Here is a 20,773-nt window from a genome sequence, read left to right as displayed (position 1 = left end):
ATTCCTGGCAAGGTCCCAGCTTCCTGGGAAAGTGCCTTGTCGTCCGTTCATGGTTATTCTTTTTGGTGCATGACTCACATGCTAAATACCACAACAGCAAAGCCAAATAAAAAACCTCCCAGTACCAGGCTCTCATGCTGTATAGTTTGTGCATCCTTTAAAGTAGATTTTTTTTCTTTTAATTGAAATCTTACATGGGGCAATATGACACCACTTTGGATTACACTGTTGGAATATTGGAATATTTAGCACAAGGAAATGATTTTTCACAAAACCTGTCTCAGTCTGAGTAAACATAAAAACCAGCATTACAGCAGTTAATGTTTTCTATCCCTCATCTGCCCCTTCCCAAGAGAAGTAGGAGTTGATGTTTTAATTGAAAAATATAAAACTGGATATTTCAGTAGGCATAATCTAGATGTTCATGTTTGGAGTATCTTGTTTTTCCTTATTTGTGAGAGGCAGATTATCCTGTGTCTGATTACTGCAACATTTCTGGTACTCTCCTCTGAAAGGATTGGCTGCCCATGGAGTTGGGTCTCTGACCTTCATGGAAAGCCACGTCATCTCTTGGGGCAGTTCCTACATGCTTGTATGTAGTTGGAGTACATATGGTTCAATCCCTTACATCCCTTAGTAGTTCATTCTACTGCTAGTTGTTTTTCAGGATAGCATCAGGAAGCTGGCATTTTATTTTGGTGGATTTAAGTGTCCATGTCAGTTCCAGAAATGTGCAAGAGGTGGATTTGACAGGACCAAATCTCAAATGTATGTGAATGCCTGTCACTGTTATCGGTCTAAGATAGATTCTGGTATTTTCGTTCATATAACAAAAAAATAGTTTTTACTCCCTGTGAAACAGCATTATTACTAAGAAATCAAGAAATCTGTAATAAATTCTTGGGTTTTTTAATGTGAAAGCATTGTCTTCTACTGGTTATTGTTGTGTGTATGTTATTTTGTAATGTGATAGTGCCTAGGGACGGGCTGGATCTCTCTTTACTTCATAAGATGAACCCTCTCTGAGAAAGTTTGCATTGTAAAGACCACAAGCTGAGACACTTGCAAAATCTGTGGAAATTGTGCTAACTAGTGTGGGAGACAGTGGCATGAGCACACCAAGGAGGATTTTATGGCAGGATTTGAAGAGAGTAATAAGGAAATTTTGACAGGTGTTATCATGTGTTTTTCTTAAATTGTTGAGGAGTTGCTATCTCAATAATTAAGCGGGCAGTGCTATGGTGGAGGAAATTAAGTCTCAGAAGTAAAGCTAAGTAGCATTATTGGTTTCATTATGGACTGGAGAGATGGCTAGTGAATACAAAGAAAAGATGATTGCATCTGGAACAAGTGGGAAAATGGCGTTTGTAGTAGCCTTCTAACTAGGTGTAGGTGGGCCAGTGCTACACTGCCACTTGCCATGCTTGATCAGATGGAGTTTCTGCTGTCCAGTAAGATTTTTTGAAATTATTACTGGTTTCCAGTTGCCATTACAGAATCTTGAGGTACTTTCTCCTTCTGTTCTGAGTCTTAATTAAAACAAGGCTTGAAGAAAGGCCTTTTGAACCAGCCATATGTCTGACAATGAACTGTTCCCTCTTCTTTGACATCTGAAGGCCTAGATAGCTTCCTAACATGTTTTTTCTTATTATTTTCTGTTTAGCCTCCGGTTCCAAGCCTGAACTCAGCTCCAGTTCACAGACTTTGGGAAGTCAGCAGAACAAGACAGATGGCACCCGAGTAAAAACTCGCATTCTGCCCAACATGCCAAAGCTTTTCATACCTTCATCTGTCACCAAATTTCCACCTGAGATCACTGTCACTCCACCCACTCCCACCCTCCTTTCTCCAAAGGGCAGCATTTCAGAAGAGACCAAGCAAAAATTAAAGGTAATAAAAGGGAAACAGTAATTCTTTAGATTATTGTTTTTATCTTAATTCTCCCCTCAATAAAATACTTGTATGAAAGGAGCAACAGTTCCTATTTCCGGTTCATAACCAGAGATAGTATGAATAATGAGAGAAGATGCTAGCTGTTACCAGCAGGAGCCAGTTTCTAAGGACTGGAGAAATACTGGCTGTGGATGAAGTCTCACCTCTCCTAGCCCTTATCCCTTCTCTGAGGGAAATAGAAAGAATTACAAAAACGGGCAAGGGAGCTAGTGTAGCCATTGCAGTTCTTAGAACAGTGGAAACTACCAGAGTATTAACTGTGGGGAAGCCTACTGGTAAATGTTATGTTGTTTCACATTAGGATGCCATATCTTTTCTAGAAGTAAGACAGCTATTGAATGTGAAGGAATAGCAACCGGTTGGCTTTTATCCCTGTGATCATGGGTTTATCCTGACTATTTAGCAATATATTCTCTCTCTCTCTTTTTGGGATCAGTCTGCTATTTTGTCTGCTCAGTCTGCAGCGAATGTAAAGAAGGAGAGCCTTTGTCAGCCAGCTTTGGAAATCTTAGAGACCTCAAGCCAGGAGTCCTCACTGGAAAGTGATACTGATGAAGATGATGACTACATGGACATATGAATGAGTTCTGGCCATCATCAACACCAACCATATAACCATTCTCCTTGTTGCCAGCATCTCTGGCAGCTGAAAACATCTTCGTTGGCATTACTCTCCATTTAACTGGCATCACTGCGTTCTTCACTTTCATTACCTTTGTTGTCACCACTACCACTTGTATTGCCTTCAAAATCTTTGCCATTCTCCCCATCATGGTGCTTGACGGAAAGAATGACTGTTTGCCAGGGAGTTCATTAATCTGGACCACACTGTCACCTTTAACTTCAGTAACCACAAGGATGTTTTGAGCTGCAATTCATATCTCTCTACTGTTCCTGCTTCTTCAAACCAGAGCCTTGGGAGTCACGCCAATAGCTCTTCTCTATAGCTTTCTCTTCCTTTTAGTTGTCTTTTTGCATTTTCCCTACTAGTTAAGTTTTTCTCCCAGTAAGTCAGCAACCTAATGTCTATCTAGCTGTGCCACGCCACGCTTAGTCCAACAGTTCCTTTTAAGGTGAATGGAGTAAAAATTTGCTGAACTGGTACAGGTTTTAATGGCATCGAGAAAGTCTGTGGCTTTGTTGTGAGGCGAGAAGGGTTTACTGAGAGTCTGTCAGCTCCTTGGCGCTCCTGGCTGCTTCGCTGGAATTTGACTCCGTGACAATAGGCAAAGACCCAGCTTTTCCAGGCAGACAGAGGGGTTGGCCTCCTGTTTGTGCTCTATTTATGCCAATGTATGAGGTCCAGCAAAAATTATCTACCTGAATGTTGGCTTAAAGAACTGATCTTTCCAGAATTGTCTTACAGTCCTTTCTCTTCTAATGCCTTGGACAAGCATCTTGAATTAGGGGCTAGATGATATTTTTATGGTGGTATCGAAAAACTTGAAAGATTTCAATACCATTTCAGTAATGTGTTTTTTACAGAATGACACGAAAAGGTGTTTTTTATCTATCTGCAGAGGGACTGCTCACAGTTATTTATATGAGAAAATAATGGTAACAAAGATCCTTTTTTTTTTCTACTGAATGTTAACTTTGTAAAATAATGAATGCAAACCATGCAAAAAAAATACGTCACACACTATATATACACACACGTGCGCCCACACACACACATATATATATGTGTATGTACATATATATATGTATGTATGTATATGAAAAAAGAAAATGCATACAGCTTGCAATGTCGGGTTTCGTTGTGTTTGGGGGAGGTGGTTTTCTGTAAAATGCAGAGCTTTGTAAAAACTTCCAGGTTTTTTTTTCTAATAAAGTTGAAATGTACTGTTGTCTCTGTTCATCTGAGAGGGCGAGGAACTGTAGTTCTGGAGAAAGCACTACTCCTCCCTTCTTTTTATTTCTCGGATAAGAAAACAGTGAAGGAAGTGGGGTGGAGGGAATTCTCCTTTTCCGAGGACTGCCAGAGCTCTTTTGGTGGGTTTTGGCTCTTGTGAGTGAGAGCGCGGGTCCACCAGGGTTGCAAGATTGCCTGCAGCGGGTTCAATTCCTCCATGAGACGTGGTCTGAATTCTTTTTCACCTGTCTGAGTATCGTTACGTGCTGATGCACAACGTAAGGGGGAAGACAACGCGTGGTGAAGGGAATCACGTGGAGTATTTGTACAGATTGGCATTTAATCCGCTATGACAGTGATTGCTCTCATTCACTGTAAGAATGGTAAATGCACCGTGGATAAAAAGAAGCAACATCAAACTTTGTATTGCAAGTTTATTCCCATATTCTGGGTTGTTTGTCTTGAACAAAATGTATAAGCAAATGAGCATGTCTGGCTAAGACCTGTTAGAAACTGCTTGTGTAACTTGTTTGCTTACCAGAAGTGAGAGCTGAGCTGGTTGCAACTGATGTGGAAGAGATCAGGTAACTGAATGGTAAAAGCAAATGAGTGTTTTCTATAGTAATACGTTCTCAGTGTTTGCTCTTTAATCTAGCGTGCTTTGTTTTAAATGCAGCGTATAGCATGCTGTATAGTTACACAGGCTAAGGTACTCAGGCATGTTCTTTAATTTTTTAGAAGAGAGGACAGGAAAAAATAAATCTGCTTTTGAGAAGTGCAACACAACTTGAATGGTGTACGTCTCGATAGGACTCTTTCACCCGAATGGAGTAGACTACACCTGGTTTTGGGCTGATGTATGTTCTTAAATATATGGCTAACTTTAAGGTCGCATTTAAAATCTTAGGCCTGCACTTCTACCGTGGTTTTGATGTATGAAGACAGATGATTTGATTTTCTTAATTGAATCTGGTCACTGAAAATGGTTACTGTACTTTATTATTCCTAAAGATTCCTTAGCATTAGGCATTTTGCCTTTTTTTTTTTTTTTTTCCCCAGAGCTTCCTAAAATGCCTAGTCTTGACCTTTCTTTTGACTTCTAGACCTGTGTTTTGGGAAGGATTTTATTTTCTGCTCATTAAGGAAAGCTAGAACAGTAAGTGAAATTGTTCCTGTCAGCAAAGAGAGCTGAACTTTACTGATCTGCTCTGAACTCATTTTAATCTTCAAACTATGCAGCTGTGCAACTTGTTTTATCCTATATTCAAAACTCTTAACCTATTTTTCCTTTCTTTTTTTTTAAAAAAATCTAAGATCTTTTATTCCCATTATACTCTTGAATAGCTCAAGGACTTTTTCTCAAGCTCAAGAAGTTACTGTGACTGAACGACACAGGCCACTCCTCCAGATCGGGCCCTTCTGCTAATGACTAAGTAGCTGTCGCTCAGCTGTGGCCCATCTCCCACAGTGGCTGTCACTGCTGGTGTACATTAAAGGAGCCCTTCTTCCTCCTTCTGTGTGTGTGAAATCATCTCTTTGTAAGTACAGTTTATGTAGTTCTTCAGCTCAAGGAGCCATATTCTGGAGTGAAGAGACCTGGATCACTGGATGCATTGACATATCATGTTTGTTTGAAACACTTCCCCTAAAGGTCCTTGGAACAAGAACTTCCAATCCTTACAAACAAGTATTCACTTGCCAGGTTTCAGAAGATGCCATATTAATATAGCTTTATGGAATTTTCAGGAAAAAAGAAAAGCACTGTGGTAAAACTGCAGTTAACTGTGAGTTAAGCTGAAGTAATTTATTTCAGTCTAATACTAGTTGTAATAGTGTGAAATCCAAGTATAGGCACTGTCCAACTTAGCAAGTTGCATATCAAATCTAAATATAACATCTATTGTCAGAATTTAGCGGCTAAATCTTGCTTCTAAAATCTTGGTGTTCCCAGGTGTCTAAAGTGCCAGACGAATAAATGGCAGCTACTGAAGTGTATTGATTTTGTATTTTTTGGTTCGATTTGGATTTTCCCTGTGAAGCTACAGGGAGAGGAATGTCTGGTGCCTAAGGTAAACTTAAAGGTCAGCTCTGTGGCCGAGTAGGGTGAGGGAAAGCCTTTTACAATATTTAAATTCAATAATTACTTAATCCTTTTTGGCTACTGAAAAGCCAAACTATTAAGACTTCCAGGCAAATAGCAAAAACATTTTTGTTCTACAACAAAGGGAAAAAGAAATTATTTTGAATTGGATGTAGAGAGTAATTTGTGGAGAGCTGATATACTTTCTGTGCTATTACTGGCCTTTGTTTTTACATGTGGTAAGATACCTTTCACTGATTACCACTGTTAACGTATATAGTACTGGGATTGAGCTGTTTAATGCAATTTCATTTCCTGGCACAAAAAATATATAATCTCTATGTAGTTAAGACCATTAGGAATTTATTTCTCTGAGACAAGGACTAGAGTTTTAGTAAAGATTAATTCTATTGGGCGCAGCTGTCATTAGTGGCTTCTGCCCACTGTCTGAAAAATGCTGTTCTTCAAAAGCTAATAATGTTTCATTCCACAGCCAAAATATCAAATCAAGGAAGATACTGAGTATCTTCCCTAATTTTATCATGTACTAGGGTTTGTCAGTAGTTGTCTCTTGGTTTGTTGGTTTTTTTTTTTAAATAGAATGAGATTTCCTCATGAATAATGAAATTGATGTCTTTTGCAGCCAAAATAAACACCATATGGTCAGGGAGAAAGGGACCAGGAAAAGATGAGAAAGGCATGGCAGCCGGAGCTGATTAGGAGGCAGGATGGACTGACTGGAAACAGAGGGGCCAGGTGAGCACAGACTGAGTCTCACTGTCCAGGGTGGGATCGCACCACTGTAGAATTCAATACTCTGGTTTTTGCAGTGGTGAAAAAATTGTGGTGTATGTAGCTTGTGCGTACAGTGTTACGTGCCCAGAATAGCTGATTTCTGTTCCTGCAGATGCATGTTGTATTTTTTTAAGGAGAAAGGTGGCAGGGTAAATGAGTTGAGATGCTCAGAAAAAGCAGTAGACATAAATTTTGTGATCTGTTATTTAGTCGTGTAAAGCTGGGCTGAAGAAGCTTTGTTCTTGCAGTTGAAGATGATGGCAAGAACTTCAGTGTAGGTGTTAAGCATTAACTGACATCTTTCCCTTTCTCCTAGCTGATGACTAGGAATCAACTAACGCTGAGCTTTGAAACACGCCTCAGGAGTTTGGCAGTGACCTCAGGGTACTCTACCGCAGGCTGAATGAGCCCAAGTTACGCCTTTGGGAAGCCTTCCCTGTGGGACTCTGAGCCATTTTGCAGAGCACAGTGCAACAGGGAGCGTCGCGCAGGGTCACAGGCCGGCATCTCAGGTCTGTTGGCTTTCACTTGAATGGCTTTTTCATGTCACTGCTTAGAGACTCCAGGCAAATCTCACCAGAGATTGAAAGACACGTCTCTCCATGGTTAGACATTTCTGTTGCTGCTGCCGTTTATCTAACACGTGTACGAGGTTGACACCCTGTCAGCAAACGCTTGTTAAGCAACTCCAGAACTTCTGTTCTGCAGTCTTCAAAGCTTAGAGCTCCCTGACCTCCATGCACCTTTGTGAATGTAGTTGTGGGTATCTCGCTGCCTGTGGGTGTCCTTTGGCCACAGCTGACATTTAAGAAAGAACTGGAGCCTTAGAGACTGTGTATGGCACATGTTTGTTTGATTCCTCCTGCCACAGTCCCCCCACTGCACCGAGCGCGGGAGCTGTTTGTGGTGTCTCCAGGGGTTCAGTGCCTCCGAGGTGCTGGTGTGGGCTCAGGTGGCAACTTTGCAACGCTCAGATGCCACAGCACACTGGCTGTGAATGTCAAGGGGCTCATCTGTACATTATCTCAAAAATATTTTCTGTCCTATGGATGGATCTGTATGAGTAGGAGCAAGGCATGGGGCAGGTGTGGCTGGAGTGCAATCTCAAGACTCTTAAGTGCATCTCTGCATAGTGACGTGCCCCAAGGTCACCCGGAGTCATTTGGGAGCTCCACTGGCTGCTCTGGTAGCGCTAGAGGGGGCCCTAGGACAGAGAAGAAAAAAAAAAAAAGGGGGAAAAAAAAAAAAAGGTTAAAAAACAACCCCCACCCCACCCCAAGACCTAAAATGGATGATCAGGATCTATCTTCAGACATCCAAAAGACTGAATTATATAGCTGGCTTTGATCTCATTTACTTCTAAGGGTCTTCTGCTACTGTACCACATGTCCCTTTCGTAATCTGTAGTCTGATTCAGGGCAGAGAGAATGGGAATCCTCATAGGCTGTTTACAGGATCCTGTCCTGTGTTCCTGGCCATAGGGCGAGAAAAAAAAAAAGCTCACTTTGTTACCATTAATATTGCAACCTAGCTGGGAAACAGATCCACTACATACTTGCTTTTCACATGAAAACTATTTGGTCCATAACTATGGTTTTTTGTTTTTTGGTTTTTTTAATTCCCCTATAAAAAGCCTGCTGGGTATTTTCCATGTTCTTAATGTGCAGAATATTACAATGGGAGAGAGAAAGAATATCTTTTGACAGTTAATCTTGTGTAGAAGGGCTCAGATAATGCTTTCAGCTTTGTCAGTGTAAATCCTCATTAATTCAGTCCTAGTTGGAGTGCATTGGGGGTTGTATGGGTGTGATTGAGCCTAAGAGTAGGTGATAAACATGCAACTCATGGATCTGTAAAGTGTTTTGAGATAGTTTCATTAAAGTAAAATTCTAATTGGGGGTGAAAAATCTGTATGAAAATGATGGAAGAAATATGTAGCTTTCAAGCTTGGAACAAATCTTATGTAACAGTCTCTGTTATCTGAAGTAGCCAGGAGGCAAGATCAAGTGCCGCAGTCGTCTTGCTTAAATGCACATGAAATGGAATAGTGAGATGGAGCTGAGGCCATGAACTGACTGCAGAATCAGAAAAACAAGGGCACTTCTACCAGTGGGAGAAGTAAAATCACACTTCTGCCTGCATTTAAGATTTATCTGTGCAATTAAATGATTGTGTATATAACTTGGTACAAAAGCATTCAGTTATATAATGCCAGTGGGAGGAACACTTCACAGTGTCTCTCTAAGTACATTGTCTTACTGAGGGAAACTGCCTCTCTTAAACCAAATCAACATATATGGTATAAAGTAGATTTGCTCTCAAATTAGACATGGATATCCCCCTCTCAGTTTTTGTTTCTCAGCCTGCCTTTTTCTCTCCCTTCTCTTTCAGAGACCTGCAGACAGTGAATTCCAGTCTAAATGGAATATAAACAAAGTTCATATATGGTATAAGCATACCAGAACCCCATTGGAGTGGTATCTATTTAATTTTAGTTAGAGTGATGTTTTTCCAACTACAAGTGAAAGGCCGTATAGCAGACCAAAGGTATTTTGAATGTAGTGCTTCCTGTGTGAATGCTTATTTGTTACGTATAGCTACAGTTAGCTTAAGAACTTGTCTACATATTCACATTCTTTTCTTTTTATTTCTCTGAGGTGTCTGACAGATACAGAGGGCTGTTCACAAGAAATAATATGCAACTGGTTTCTTTGCAAGTATGCACAGCAGGAACTATGAGCTGATATAGCTCTGAACATGTCCTGTTCAGTAATCGTAAAGGATGTTGTATGAGCAGAAAAGCTCAATAGTTTAGAAGTGTTCTTCATTTTCCTGCAATCTAAGTCACACCAGAGATTTAATTTCCTCAAGTTACGCACTAAAATGTATGAAGAGTCTCATTTTCTTTTCTATATGCATGGGTATGTATAAAATGTAACTTCTTCAATAAGATTGCAATGGTAATTTTCTTTTCCCCTTAAAAGATGGTACCAGATGTATTCTCAAAGAATAGTTTAACTTGTTAAGCCGACATATATAACCACCATGCTGTGTACTAATGTCAGAAAGTAGTGATTTGAGTATGGAAATTTGTCACTCAGGAATGTCTAGATTGTGTATTACATTTCCATTAGGTTAGAGCGAGTTAGGGAAAAAAAAAAGGTTTAGAAGTTCATAGTGCAAGTTACTGAGCTTACAACCTCAATTTGCAGTGCTGTGCCTTAAGGAATCAGCACCAGTTCAAGCAAATAACCGTGCTGCTGTGACTTGCCCAGTCGATGACACTGCTGGAAATGCTCCCTATGCTTAATAAGTAAATGGGCTTTCCTGGGAGCAAAACAGAGAGTCTCAGGCATTGTCTCACAGCAAGTAGCAGTGGTAAAAGGTGATTTTTTGGTTTGGCTTTCTTGAACGTAACAACAGGTGGGGACTGCACGCTGTAAAGCCTTGCTGCAGAATGAAGTGCGGGAGTTTCTTTTTGGTAACCTGGGTCCATTGATCACCTTGCTGTGCTAGCATAAACAAGCCTTTAAATTCTGCCACTGCAGTTAGAACAAGCCGCTGCTGTCTAGGCAGTGCTCTCAGTTCACGTTTAAATTGTGAGAAGACAAGACAGAGATGTGAGTCTTTCTGCAGAAGCCAAGCAAGGGCATTGCCTGCTACACTTTTGGATGCAGCACCGTGCTTTTCTTTGTCTCTAAAATCAATCTTCCAATGAACCGGGCGAAGATTCTCCTACAACGGCAAGTTTTACCAGGCCTGTACTTGTCTTTGGAAGTTGTTAACATAGCGAGTTTTCACAAAGTAAGAAATAAAATGACGAAGCAATGCAGGATTGCTAGAAAGCCTGCAGCCTGAGTCATTTTAATCCCTCGATGTCCCACTGCCTCCCTCTCTGCCACAAATATGTCCCTAGGCAGCCGGGCTGGCAGGTGCTCAGCCTGGTGTGCAGGAGCAGAAGAGCTCCCCGGGGTTAAGCTGCTGGACATGTGTGTTGGCAGCTGTTGACAGGCACACGCAAGGTCCTTTAGCAACTGCACGTAATTCAGATGGCTGCTCGGGAGATGTTACCATCTAAATTAATGAGTTCACTTTGACACAATTGGTAATTCAATTAAAATGTTAGAGTAAATAGTATGTGCTTATATGCGCATTTGCTTATTAGCAAGACGAACTTCTTAGAATTTCAGTGAAACTCAGAAATATTTACATTGCTACTAAAACGCCTGGTTTGTGTGTGCGGTTGCATTTCACTACTGACAACTCAGATACAAAGGCAGCACAGTGTAGCAACTGTTGTGTTATCTGGTACTATAAAGACAAATGGAAAAGTAGCTGTAAAGAGTGTGAAAGCGTAGAAATGTTATTTCCAAGTGCAGAGAGTCTGCTGAAGGAGAGGGAGGTAAGAGGAAGATAATGTTTCTTCTAAAATATATGCCTGATTCAGTAAGGTACCTAAATACAAATATAAATGACTACTGTTGATTTCAGTGAAGACAAGTGAAAGGCATCATCAGCTTATATTTTGCTGTAGAACTACGCTCTATACAATTTCTTCAGTGTCTCTGAAGTGAAAAATTTCTTCAGGTGCTTTAAAATAAATAGACTTAACTTCCTTAGTACTTGCAGACTTAGAACTTTTGCAATTAGTGGGAGACTGAGTGACTATAAAGAAGCAGCCTGGGTTTGGTAAGGTGTGCAAATAAAATGAGCATAATGTGAGGTTTTGATAACAAATCAATCAGAGTAAATGGGAACAAACTGTAGTTTTGAAATTGTGCTAAGTTCATTTGAGGGCGGTGCTAAGGATGTCAAAATTCCCCAATTAATTCTCCCTGAAATTATGATGACTATGGCATGTAGATGAACTTTGGAGTGTAACTGGTGTTATCTGTGTAAGTTCCAGGAAGGGAGACAATAAATGAAGTTCTGTTTAGTAATACCTGTCTTTGTGTGATCCCTGCGGAAGGGTGTTTTTTAGGAATCTAATTTTCTTTCACAGCTTTTCTCGCCCATCCTCAGTGACTGATACTGTTCCAGCAAGGAAATCCTCATGGCTTTCTAGCAGCAGAACTGCTGGTGATATTTACTGAACACGATGGACTAGAAGGTGACTCATTCTTGGTGGGTTCTATACCTGGGCTTTGTCAATATTAACTTTCTGCACCTGTTTCATGACACCACCATTGCTGTGTTGGTTAAATCCTAAGAGCTGAACTGAATTGTCCATCAGAGTTTTCTGTTAGCTGGTGAGTTTTTCAATTAACCACGTACCTTGCGTTTTCAACTCCATAAAATAGAAACTACCCATTCACCCCCAGGTAGCCACAGAATATGAAGCGAGGGCATTTTTTTGTCTTTTAAATTGTTTATAATCTTATCATCTAACCAATTTTAGTTAGAACTGGCTTTTTAAATTTTGAGTGAATGAATATTAATATCTGCTAGAAATCTCTCCCATTGTTGAGTTAAACAAGAGCAGTAGAGAAAGCCAGCTGAGCATTTTGTCATAGTGAATAACACAGAGCTTCCTGTGAGCAGAATTCTCTAGAAGACTGACAGGTGTCTGCTCATGAACGTGTAGAACATGCTTAGTTTTTTTGAAGAGTCCTTGGCTCCACTTGCTGTGAATTGGGATAATTCAGTGTAGCAAAACCGAGTCTTTTTTCTAATCAATACTTACTTGGATCTTACAGTTTTTCCTATTCCCCAGTTGAAATTTCCTGTGTCTTGTAGCCATTTAACAATATGTTACTAACCATCCATTATGCTCTGCCCTACTCTCTGTCAGATGAAAGAGCCACGTAAAAAAAAAAGAATTCGCCAACCCCTGTGACTGCATTTGAGTGATAATGTCAATGGAATTAACACATTGCCATTGTTGAATGGTCTCCTGTGGCTATATAATCATCAAGGTAACACGTTTCCAAAGCAAAAGACATTACTGCTGTGATACTGTTGTTTTGAGAATATTTCCTTACTGCCAAAATAGTGATGCAGATTTATTATTTTTCCTGGTGGGACATGATGCTGGGGGTAAAAAGAAAAAAGCAAGCCTGATTTTGCTGCTTTTATTTTTGCTGAATTCTAGTTTATTTGCATCTGTTATTTTGTTTGGCTAAACATGGAATGAGAGCTCTGCAGTTTATTTAAGATGACCTCTTATTGGCAAATACATTTAACTGACAGCTTTCTTTAAGGGCCTAATTCCTTTTCTGAAGAGGACCAGCTGGAAAAGCTGTGGCAGAACTGCCTTCAGGAAACCCAGGATTCTTCAACCTGGGGAGAGTTTGCTTGAGAATAATTGTCTCCCACACTAGCTTCAGCCATTCCCATAACTTTCTTCTCTGCGAACAGAAATGGGTGGAGGCTTAAATACCTTTGGTATGTTGCCGAGTGAAATGTTGGTCAGGTGCAAGTTTCGGGTTTGAGGATGGCACATAAATCATGAGGCTAGGCTAGTCAGAGAACTTTTAACTGTGATAATCCCGCTGTAGGGTCATTGTCACTGTCTCGCCTACTGCAAGAGAGAAATAACTAATGTGGATGTTGCACAGAAATTGTTTGCAGTTCCTTCTGTCACAAAACCATTAACAATGGCTGCACTACAGAAGCCAGAGCTGGTCAGTCAGGACATGCAGGTAACAGTAATGATTTCCTTTATTATGAGTATCCTGATCCTGATTGTAAATGGAAAAAGGACCTGTATTTCTGCTAGTATATATTCATTTGTCTTCAGACAAAAAAAAAATCAGGCAGTAAGTGCTAAACCAGAACCTGACAAGTTCCCTTCTTAAATACCCCTTGTTATGTGAATTTTACTTCTCTGCAGTCATCTTTAAACAATGAGTCAATGGGTTTGGTGCATTTCTACTACTCAGAGACCAAAATCCAGGTATTGAAAGGTGGGAAGTTAATCTCAGGGTCGACCTCACCAGGCAAAGACAGACATATCCCTCTCCAGAATTCATGAGGCATACCCACTGCCTCTACCAGAGCTACTTCAGTTCTGAAAAAAAGGGCTTTAGTTTGCAAAGTCGAACATGGCAATTTCACCAATATTAGGGCTGAAACAGAAGAGAGGGAGATATTGTTCATCCTGGTTGATTGTTGCAAGACCAGGCTGGGTTATGTTCCTCAAAGGAGAGGACTTTTCAGCGTGGGGAATGTTCTGTTTCTGGACTCATTGTGGGTAACAAGAGGTAGAAGGAGGGAGGAGCTGCCCATGGCAGGAGTTTGTCAGAATGTGGAAAACGACTGGGTGAATTATGAACACTGGTGCATGAGTTAAACTAGATGGACATGGTTTGTGTAAACTGAAGCCCTTTTTTCTCCATTGAGGGCTATTTGAAACTCTCTGAAAGCAGAGAGAACAGCTAGTAAACTTTGTGCTTCACAATTGCAGAGAAGCTGCTTCTTTCATCCATGGATCAATCTGTTGTCAGCCCTAACACAATGGCTGACAGCTGTAGTGTATCTCCACTGTCAGCCAACGGCACTTCTTGGGAAGTGAAACCCAGTGGCTCAATAACTTGACCCCTTTCCCATCCCTCTGGCCTAGACCTAGGAGTGGGGAAAAGGAGCACTCTACTAGGCTCAGCAACATTTAGACTGAAGTCATGACTCCCTTGGGAGTCAATAGCTGGTCTTTTGTGAGTTATGATATGTGGAAATACAGGATTTTATTTTTGTAAATCTTCAGCTGGGTGCAAAAGCCGATGGCATGACCTCTGAGCCCAGCAAGAGAGTGGCAGTAGCAAAAGCATGCACAGCCTGTCACTTTTTTTCCCTCCTTCGCTCTACCTTACCTTTCGTTTTTTCCTGTCTTTCTACTGTCACTTCTTCATACATTTTTTCCTGATCTACCCTCTTCCTTTTTGGTTTTTTTTGGTTTTTTTTTTTTTGCAAGTACACAGGATCTCCTGAACAAGTAAAAGACAGCTCTTCTGAAGAACAGGAGTTACAGAGCCCTTCTGCATTTCTTCTCTAAGGCTCTTCAGGAAATGTGGCAGCAGATAGCTCACGGCACCAGTGCCAAAATGAGCACCAGCCTTACAACAGCTGCACCTTTGACCAGCGGCAAATAACACCAGGGACAATGACAGGTTGGAGTCATCTGATGTCACCTCAGACTGTAGTGAAGTAGTTGTGTGTGTGTGCGTATATATATATATACACACATGAGACATAAACGTCTACCAGAAAATCTCGTCGGGAAATTCAGCGTGATTGCTGTAGTTTATTTCCTGTTAATTCATACTAGATCTCTGTTGTCAAGATTCTGAACAAAAACCAGGCCTTAACCACTGCTCAGGATTTTTGTCGAGGTTCAGACTCGGGCCTGAATGATTCTTTGTTTTTTCATTTCACTTGATTTACACTTTGACTCCCTTCTTGATGATGGTGTTTTAGCTCTGGAGCCCTCTTTAAAAGTTTGGGCAGCTTTGAAATGTATCAGTGTGTGGTGTGAGCAAATTATCTTGTAGGAGAGACAGAGCAACTGTCCCAAGAGACAAATGAGCATGAAGGGAGTGGGTAAAGATGAAGACTGCGTTCTTCTTTGTGGTCCCAGATTTCTTTTAGTATTCATTTGAAGAATCATAGGAATTAGAGATGAGCAGATATCTCAGAACCTTCCTTGCTGCTCACATGAAGGCAGGATTGGTGTCTGCAATACCACTGATTTGTGCAAAAATCATTTAACAATTTAACACAATAAGGGCTTTGCCTATTGTTCTGTGAACAGGCTGCCCTTTTGCAGCTGATACATTTTTTCCTGGATGCTCAAATTGCTTCTCTCTCATTTTCATCACTAGTAATGAAGATAATTATATTCTTCTGTACGATATTAGTTCCTCTGTCATCTCTGTGTTTATAGCCTGCAGACACGTTTGTTTCTTCTTTGTGCATGGAGCCATCAGTCAATGAAGCTTTACTCGCCAACTCTTCCAATCTTTTCTGATGTTCAGTTCACCTAGTTTCCTTCCAGTTCCCTAGTAGCTTTGATAGTGCGATGATAAGAATTACATGTAATTTTACCAGTTTGTTTTACAGCAGACTAACAGAAAAAAAGCCCTGCCACTTCCCTGCTCAGCTGTATGCTATTTTCATGTATGCATCCTGTGGTTATATTTGGCTGGTTTTATTTCCTTGTTAGGAGCAAGAGCATCGCACTCCAGAAAACCGTATGGACTACCCATATATTGTAGCCTCCTTAGTATTACCGTGTTTTTTTTATAGGTGGATATGGCTGTACATCACTGTCTTCAAAAGAAATATGATTTTTATGGCCGTGACAGCCTATCACAGTTTGAAGGCAACTTTTTTAATCTCCTTTTTTTTCACTCTATCCATCTGTGACTTTGCATGTGACAAAGGATCATGTCTTAATGTAGAACGTGACAAAGCAGGGAGAGATGGGCAAAAGTTTGGACTCTTAACACTGCAGAGTTAGAGTATATACAGTTTAATTAGCTGAAGTTAGACTATATATGCAATTGGTATAATTGATCGTTTTTTCTACTTTAGATGTAATAAAATACCCTAGAATTCTGCAATGGAACTTTGCCATAACTTTGTCCAGTAGAAGCCTTTGAAACCTCAGACTGTTGCAGTGGGACATTCCCCAGAGTGCTGGGGTATTCTCAACATTTCTTTTCCTGACAGCTCCAGGTTAGCTCTTGATCACCCAGAATTCGTGTGACAGGAGAACTGTGGAGAGGCAGGAAAACTAACCACTGAATTGTATAGTCATAAGCAGTCCTTAACAAGTATATGTGAAACCTAAAGACTTGCTTGATCTTGCTGCCTGTTTTTCCTTCCTAATATTTTTCTTTAACCCAGTCTCCTGGTTTCAGCCCAACTTGGCAAAGTGTATAAGTCAGACAGGTGAGTTAGGTCCTGTGGGTTTCTTGAAAATGCTCTGTCTGGGGGAACGGCTACAATGTGAGTTAATATAATTGCAGATAACAAAGAATCTGTACAGGAAGGCTCCTTTTTAAATGCTTCAGTCATAAGAAACGCATCGGTGGAAGCTCAGGATGGGCGAAGATGCACGTTGTAGTAAATGCACAAGTATGAGCATTCCTGGTGCCCTGTGATAATCTGGCTGTTTGGGGTTTTTACTTTGTGCTGAGAGGAAGAACCTGAGCAGCACCAAGCAGTAAAGCAAGCTAGCACGAGGAGGAGTGCTATGAGCTCCTTAGCGGCGAGTCCAAACCTGCGTTGCAGGCAGACTTCCCTCTCACTGAATCTGACCCCAGCAGTAGCTCTGTGCAGAAGCTTAAACCAGTAACCGTCAGTATTAAAGGGTGGCAAAACCAGTGACCTCAGTATTGATAACCATCTAATCTGTGCTCACAAGGAAAGCTTGCTCTCAAATAGGACTTTGATTTCCTCCTGCACACTCCCCAGCACTCTTCTTAGCAGAATTTAAATATTTCTGCTGAATTTACATTATATTGTTGTTTGTATCTACATTTGCTTGCAGGCACAATTAGGTTCTAAAGGGCCAGTCATATAAAAACAGTTTTGCCATAACAAAAACAAAAGATTGTGTTTTTAAGAACGGAACCTGTTATGTGTTAGTGATCACTAGGTTAGAGAGGAGAAGAAATTGAAGTATTTTATGCCTAAATAGATGAAATCCATTATTTTCAGTGTAACACAGTCATTACACACCTCTGTTGTCCTCAGTCCAAGTGGAACTTGTCTGCGTAACTTTGGGTAGCTCAAAGCCATGCGTTGGCCCTTGGTTCCTCCAGGATTTGCAACCAGTGTATTTAAATCATTCAAGTGCCTGATGTTCTGAATGACTTAGAAGCATTTGTCTGCTATAGTAGGGCTAATTTTTAATTTATTTATCTAAACACATCTATCCAAAATGATGCTAGGCTTTTATATTCACAGCAGGGAGCATTGTGAGGTTTAAATATCCCTTTAATCACTAAGGATGTAATAAAAACAAGGAGAGTTCTTTGAGCTGCAGAGTGTTACCCAGGGAAAAATCTACTCTGGAGCTTACAAATGTGAGCTGAAGAGACAAACTGGGCAATAAAATCCACAACTACGGACCAAACCGGCTAAAAGTTGGTCTGTAGCTGCCCATCAGGAGCTGCGACTTGGAGGGGGGAAAGGGCCATTCAGCACCTCTAGAGCCATAAGAGCCAGGTCATAAACATTTCACAATCTGTTGGGGAGGGGGAGGGAGACATGGGTCTGTGATCCTGCCTGGAGTTTTTACCCTGGCCCAGGTCTGCAGCAAAGAATGAGCATGAGAAATTTGCCTGTATGAGGAGAATTGATCATGCTTTGATCAGGAATTACACTGTTCATTGATTTTCTGGTTTGGTTAGAATCTCACTGTGATGAACAGTATAGGGAAACTTCCTTGTGAAACTGATAGAATAAATCTCTTGGCAAAACAAAGTAAGTTGCAAACTGACTTGCATGATTGAAGTCTGGCTTTTTATCTGTTGGATTTATGACTTTACAAATGCTTGCACCCTAACAAAAGCAATCTTTTGCAGAAACCAAAGTGGAATGAGAGTGTATCTGCAATATCGAAAGTTCAAAAAGTTTAGATAGAAATGTCTGGGTTTGAGCCGCTGATTTTTCCTGAAAAGATGAGCTTTTTAACTGAGATTGCTCAAGCGTTGTCAGCTGGGCTTCCATTCAGGAAAATCCATTCTGCTCAGGGCTTTTCTCCTGTCTCAATTCATGGCTAAGTCAACTGCCAGCAGTTTTCAAGCCCTGCATGTTGCTTCTCTTTGCACAGGAGTGTGTGTGCGTGTGTGTAAATATAAAAGCATTTATGTATGGATGTGAAGTCAGAGCTATTTGCTGCCTCTTTTCTAAGGCTGATGCTGCATGACTCCTCGTGGAGAGCGGCTGGGTCTGGCAGGGTTGCTGTGTTCCAGGTGCCTTGCCCGGGCAGGAGAGGAAGGGCAGCCCTTGCACCCGCTGCTCCTCCGCGGCCCTTTCCTGTGCTGTGCTGCAAAGCTGCTCTTGGTGCTGTAAAGTCCTTTCAGTATGGGTTGGGGTTTGGTTTTTGTGGATTTGAGTGGGACAGAGTGCTGAGCTGTGTCTGGGATGCACAATGGGTTGACAGGAAAACACTGCACCTAACATCAGGTGTCTGTGAAAACTTGAAAGAGCTCTAGACAGAAATATTTTGCATTTGACTCTGGACTGTAGCCTTTGAGGTCAAACTCGGCCTTCAGTGTTAAGTGGCTGCTAAGTATTTCCCTTCTTGTCTCCATGCTAACTAACTGCTGGGAGAAGGGCGCATATTCCAGGAGGGCGGATATGATAAAGGCCAGACAGAAGAGCATCCTCTTTTCCTTTAGTTCTGGGGCACAGCTTTGTGGCCAGATACCTCAATCCACAAACCTGCAAGAGGAAAAGCCTTGTGTTAAACTCATAATGTACAACTTTTCATTTACATCAGCCACTTGTCACACATTTCCTTCCAAAACAGATCCTGCCACTGCTGACATGCAGCCTCCTCCGGGGCTGTGCCTCGGTCTGGAGAGCCTGTTGTGAATTAGCATTGGGCTGTTACCAACAGGCCTTCTTCCAACCAACTGCTTTGTTTTGCCAAATGTGAGTTTTGCTTTTGTTTTGAAAGCATAGGAAAGATTTGGGGGTGATACAATTCAGGGCTCAGCATGGGGTTTTCAGCCCTACAGAGGGGTCAGCCTTCTGCCGAGCTCCCTGCATGGGTCTCAGGATAGGAACCCTGCATTGCAGTGCATGTGTAACGTGCCTGAAGACACCAGACGACTTTTCCTGGAAAATCCTTTTCCTGGAAAAAACAATCAAATCCCACTGTAAAAAAAAAAAAAAGAGCGTGGGTAGAAAGGTGCCATTTCCCACCACCAGAAGAAAATGCTGTGTTATGTGAGCTGCCATAATGAACTGGGTAGGAACTGTTCCTTATGCTAGCACGTGGTAGGAAATTATATGTACTGCTTCTTCAGAGGATCTCAAAATGCTTTGCAGGCTTTTACCATTCCTGTAGCCGCCCACACACTTGCTAATAAAGCTGCCCAGGTTTGGGCTGTGCCCTTGCTTGCCAGAGCTCATGGTGCTCTGCTCACTCCATCAGCTCAGTCTTGTCTGAGGAGTTGCACTTGTATTTGCTTTTATTTCTCTGTGAGATGTCAGTCACTAACCAAGGACAGGGAGTCACATGCTTCGAGGCTGGCACAACCATCGGAGCAATAGTTTCATCAGGCTTTTTCTCTGGAAAAAACGTGGCTTTTCCCTGTGGCACTGTGTGCATCGTGGGACCCCGTTTGCTCTGCAGCAAGCCAAGCCTGTATGTAATGGTGAGGTTCATGGATTCTGAAGTCATCTGGAGAGTCTGAGGCCACTTCATCTTTTTAATTAAGTATGAAAATAAGTAGCTATCTGTGTAGGGCTATCTGTTTATTTTATTTTAGATCCTGTTAATGACACGCTGCCTTTCCACATTTTCAGTATTCATCCTGTGCAGATGGCAGAGCATCCTTCATAAAGAGTTGCCAAGACGCTCTGGGACTGTGGCCTGCCTGTGCCAAGTGGGAATCTACTACATGAGTCACGTTTAAATGGCACTAGGGCTTTTCCGCGCTATTTCTTCTCACTTGTGCAAACTCAGGCAGACAACACTGCTTCACTTAAGCTCAGTTTTATTAAAGGTGATTTGAGAACGCTTTCTCACAACCGTGTGTACAGAGGGAGGACTGAAGGGGTTGGATTAGTGGCCACTGCGCCCTGGTGCTAATATGCATCGGCAGTAATCCAAGACCAGTTCTCCAAAAAGATTATTCTGTTGCCTTTCAGCAGTCTCCCAGGCAGTAGCTTTATGCCTTACACTTGAGCTTGCTCTCAGGGCAGAATGCTGTCCTGGAAGTTCTGCCGGGACAGAGTTGGTGGGGCATTCTGTAGCCGCTTGCAGATTCAGATCCTGGTAGCTGAAGCCGCCCGCTAGCTGACATATGTTTTCTGTTCTCCCGCAGTCTGAGAGCCCTGGACACCAGCTAGAGATGGCAAAGTGGTCACCCCTTCTCGGAGAGCACCCAGTGCAGAAGGTAGGAATAGGGAAG

General features: G+C 41.5%; 1 protein-coding gene across 1 annotated transcript in view; it reads left to right on the top strand.

The window, feature by feature from the left end:
- Positions 1 to 3,796, top strand: part of LOC104274414 (calcineurin-binding protein cabin-1-like) — a gene marked incomplete at its 5' end in the record, with an annotated part of 33,501 nt that extends 29,705 nt beyond the window's left edge. The window contains 2 exons of the mRNA XM_009870032.1: positions 1,664 to 1,890; positions 2,390 to 3,796. Of these exons, the coding sequence (XP_009868334.1) occupies positions 1,664 to 1,890; positions 2,390 to 2,533 (371 nt within the window). The remainder of the gene's footprint in view (positions 1 to 1,663; positions 1,891 to 2,389) is intronic.
- Positions 3,797 to 20,773: the final 16,977 nt, after the last annotated feature.

The sequence above is a fragment of the Apaloderma vittatum genome, unplaced genomic scaffold (assembly GCF_000703405.1).
Source record: "Apaloderma vittatum isolate BGI_N311 unplaced genomic scaffold, ASM70340v1 scaffold16155, whole genome shotgun sequence".
NCBI classification, from domain to species: Eukaryota; Metazoa; Chordata; class Aves; order Trogoniformes; family Trogonidae; genus Apaloderma; species Apaloderma vittatum.
The sequence above is the reverse complement of the archived record's forward strand: the minus strand, read 5'-3'. Positions and strand labels throughout refer to the sequence as shown.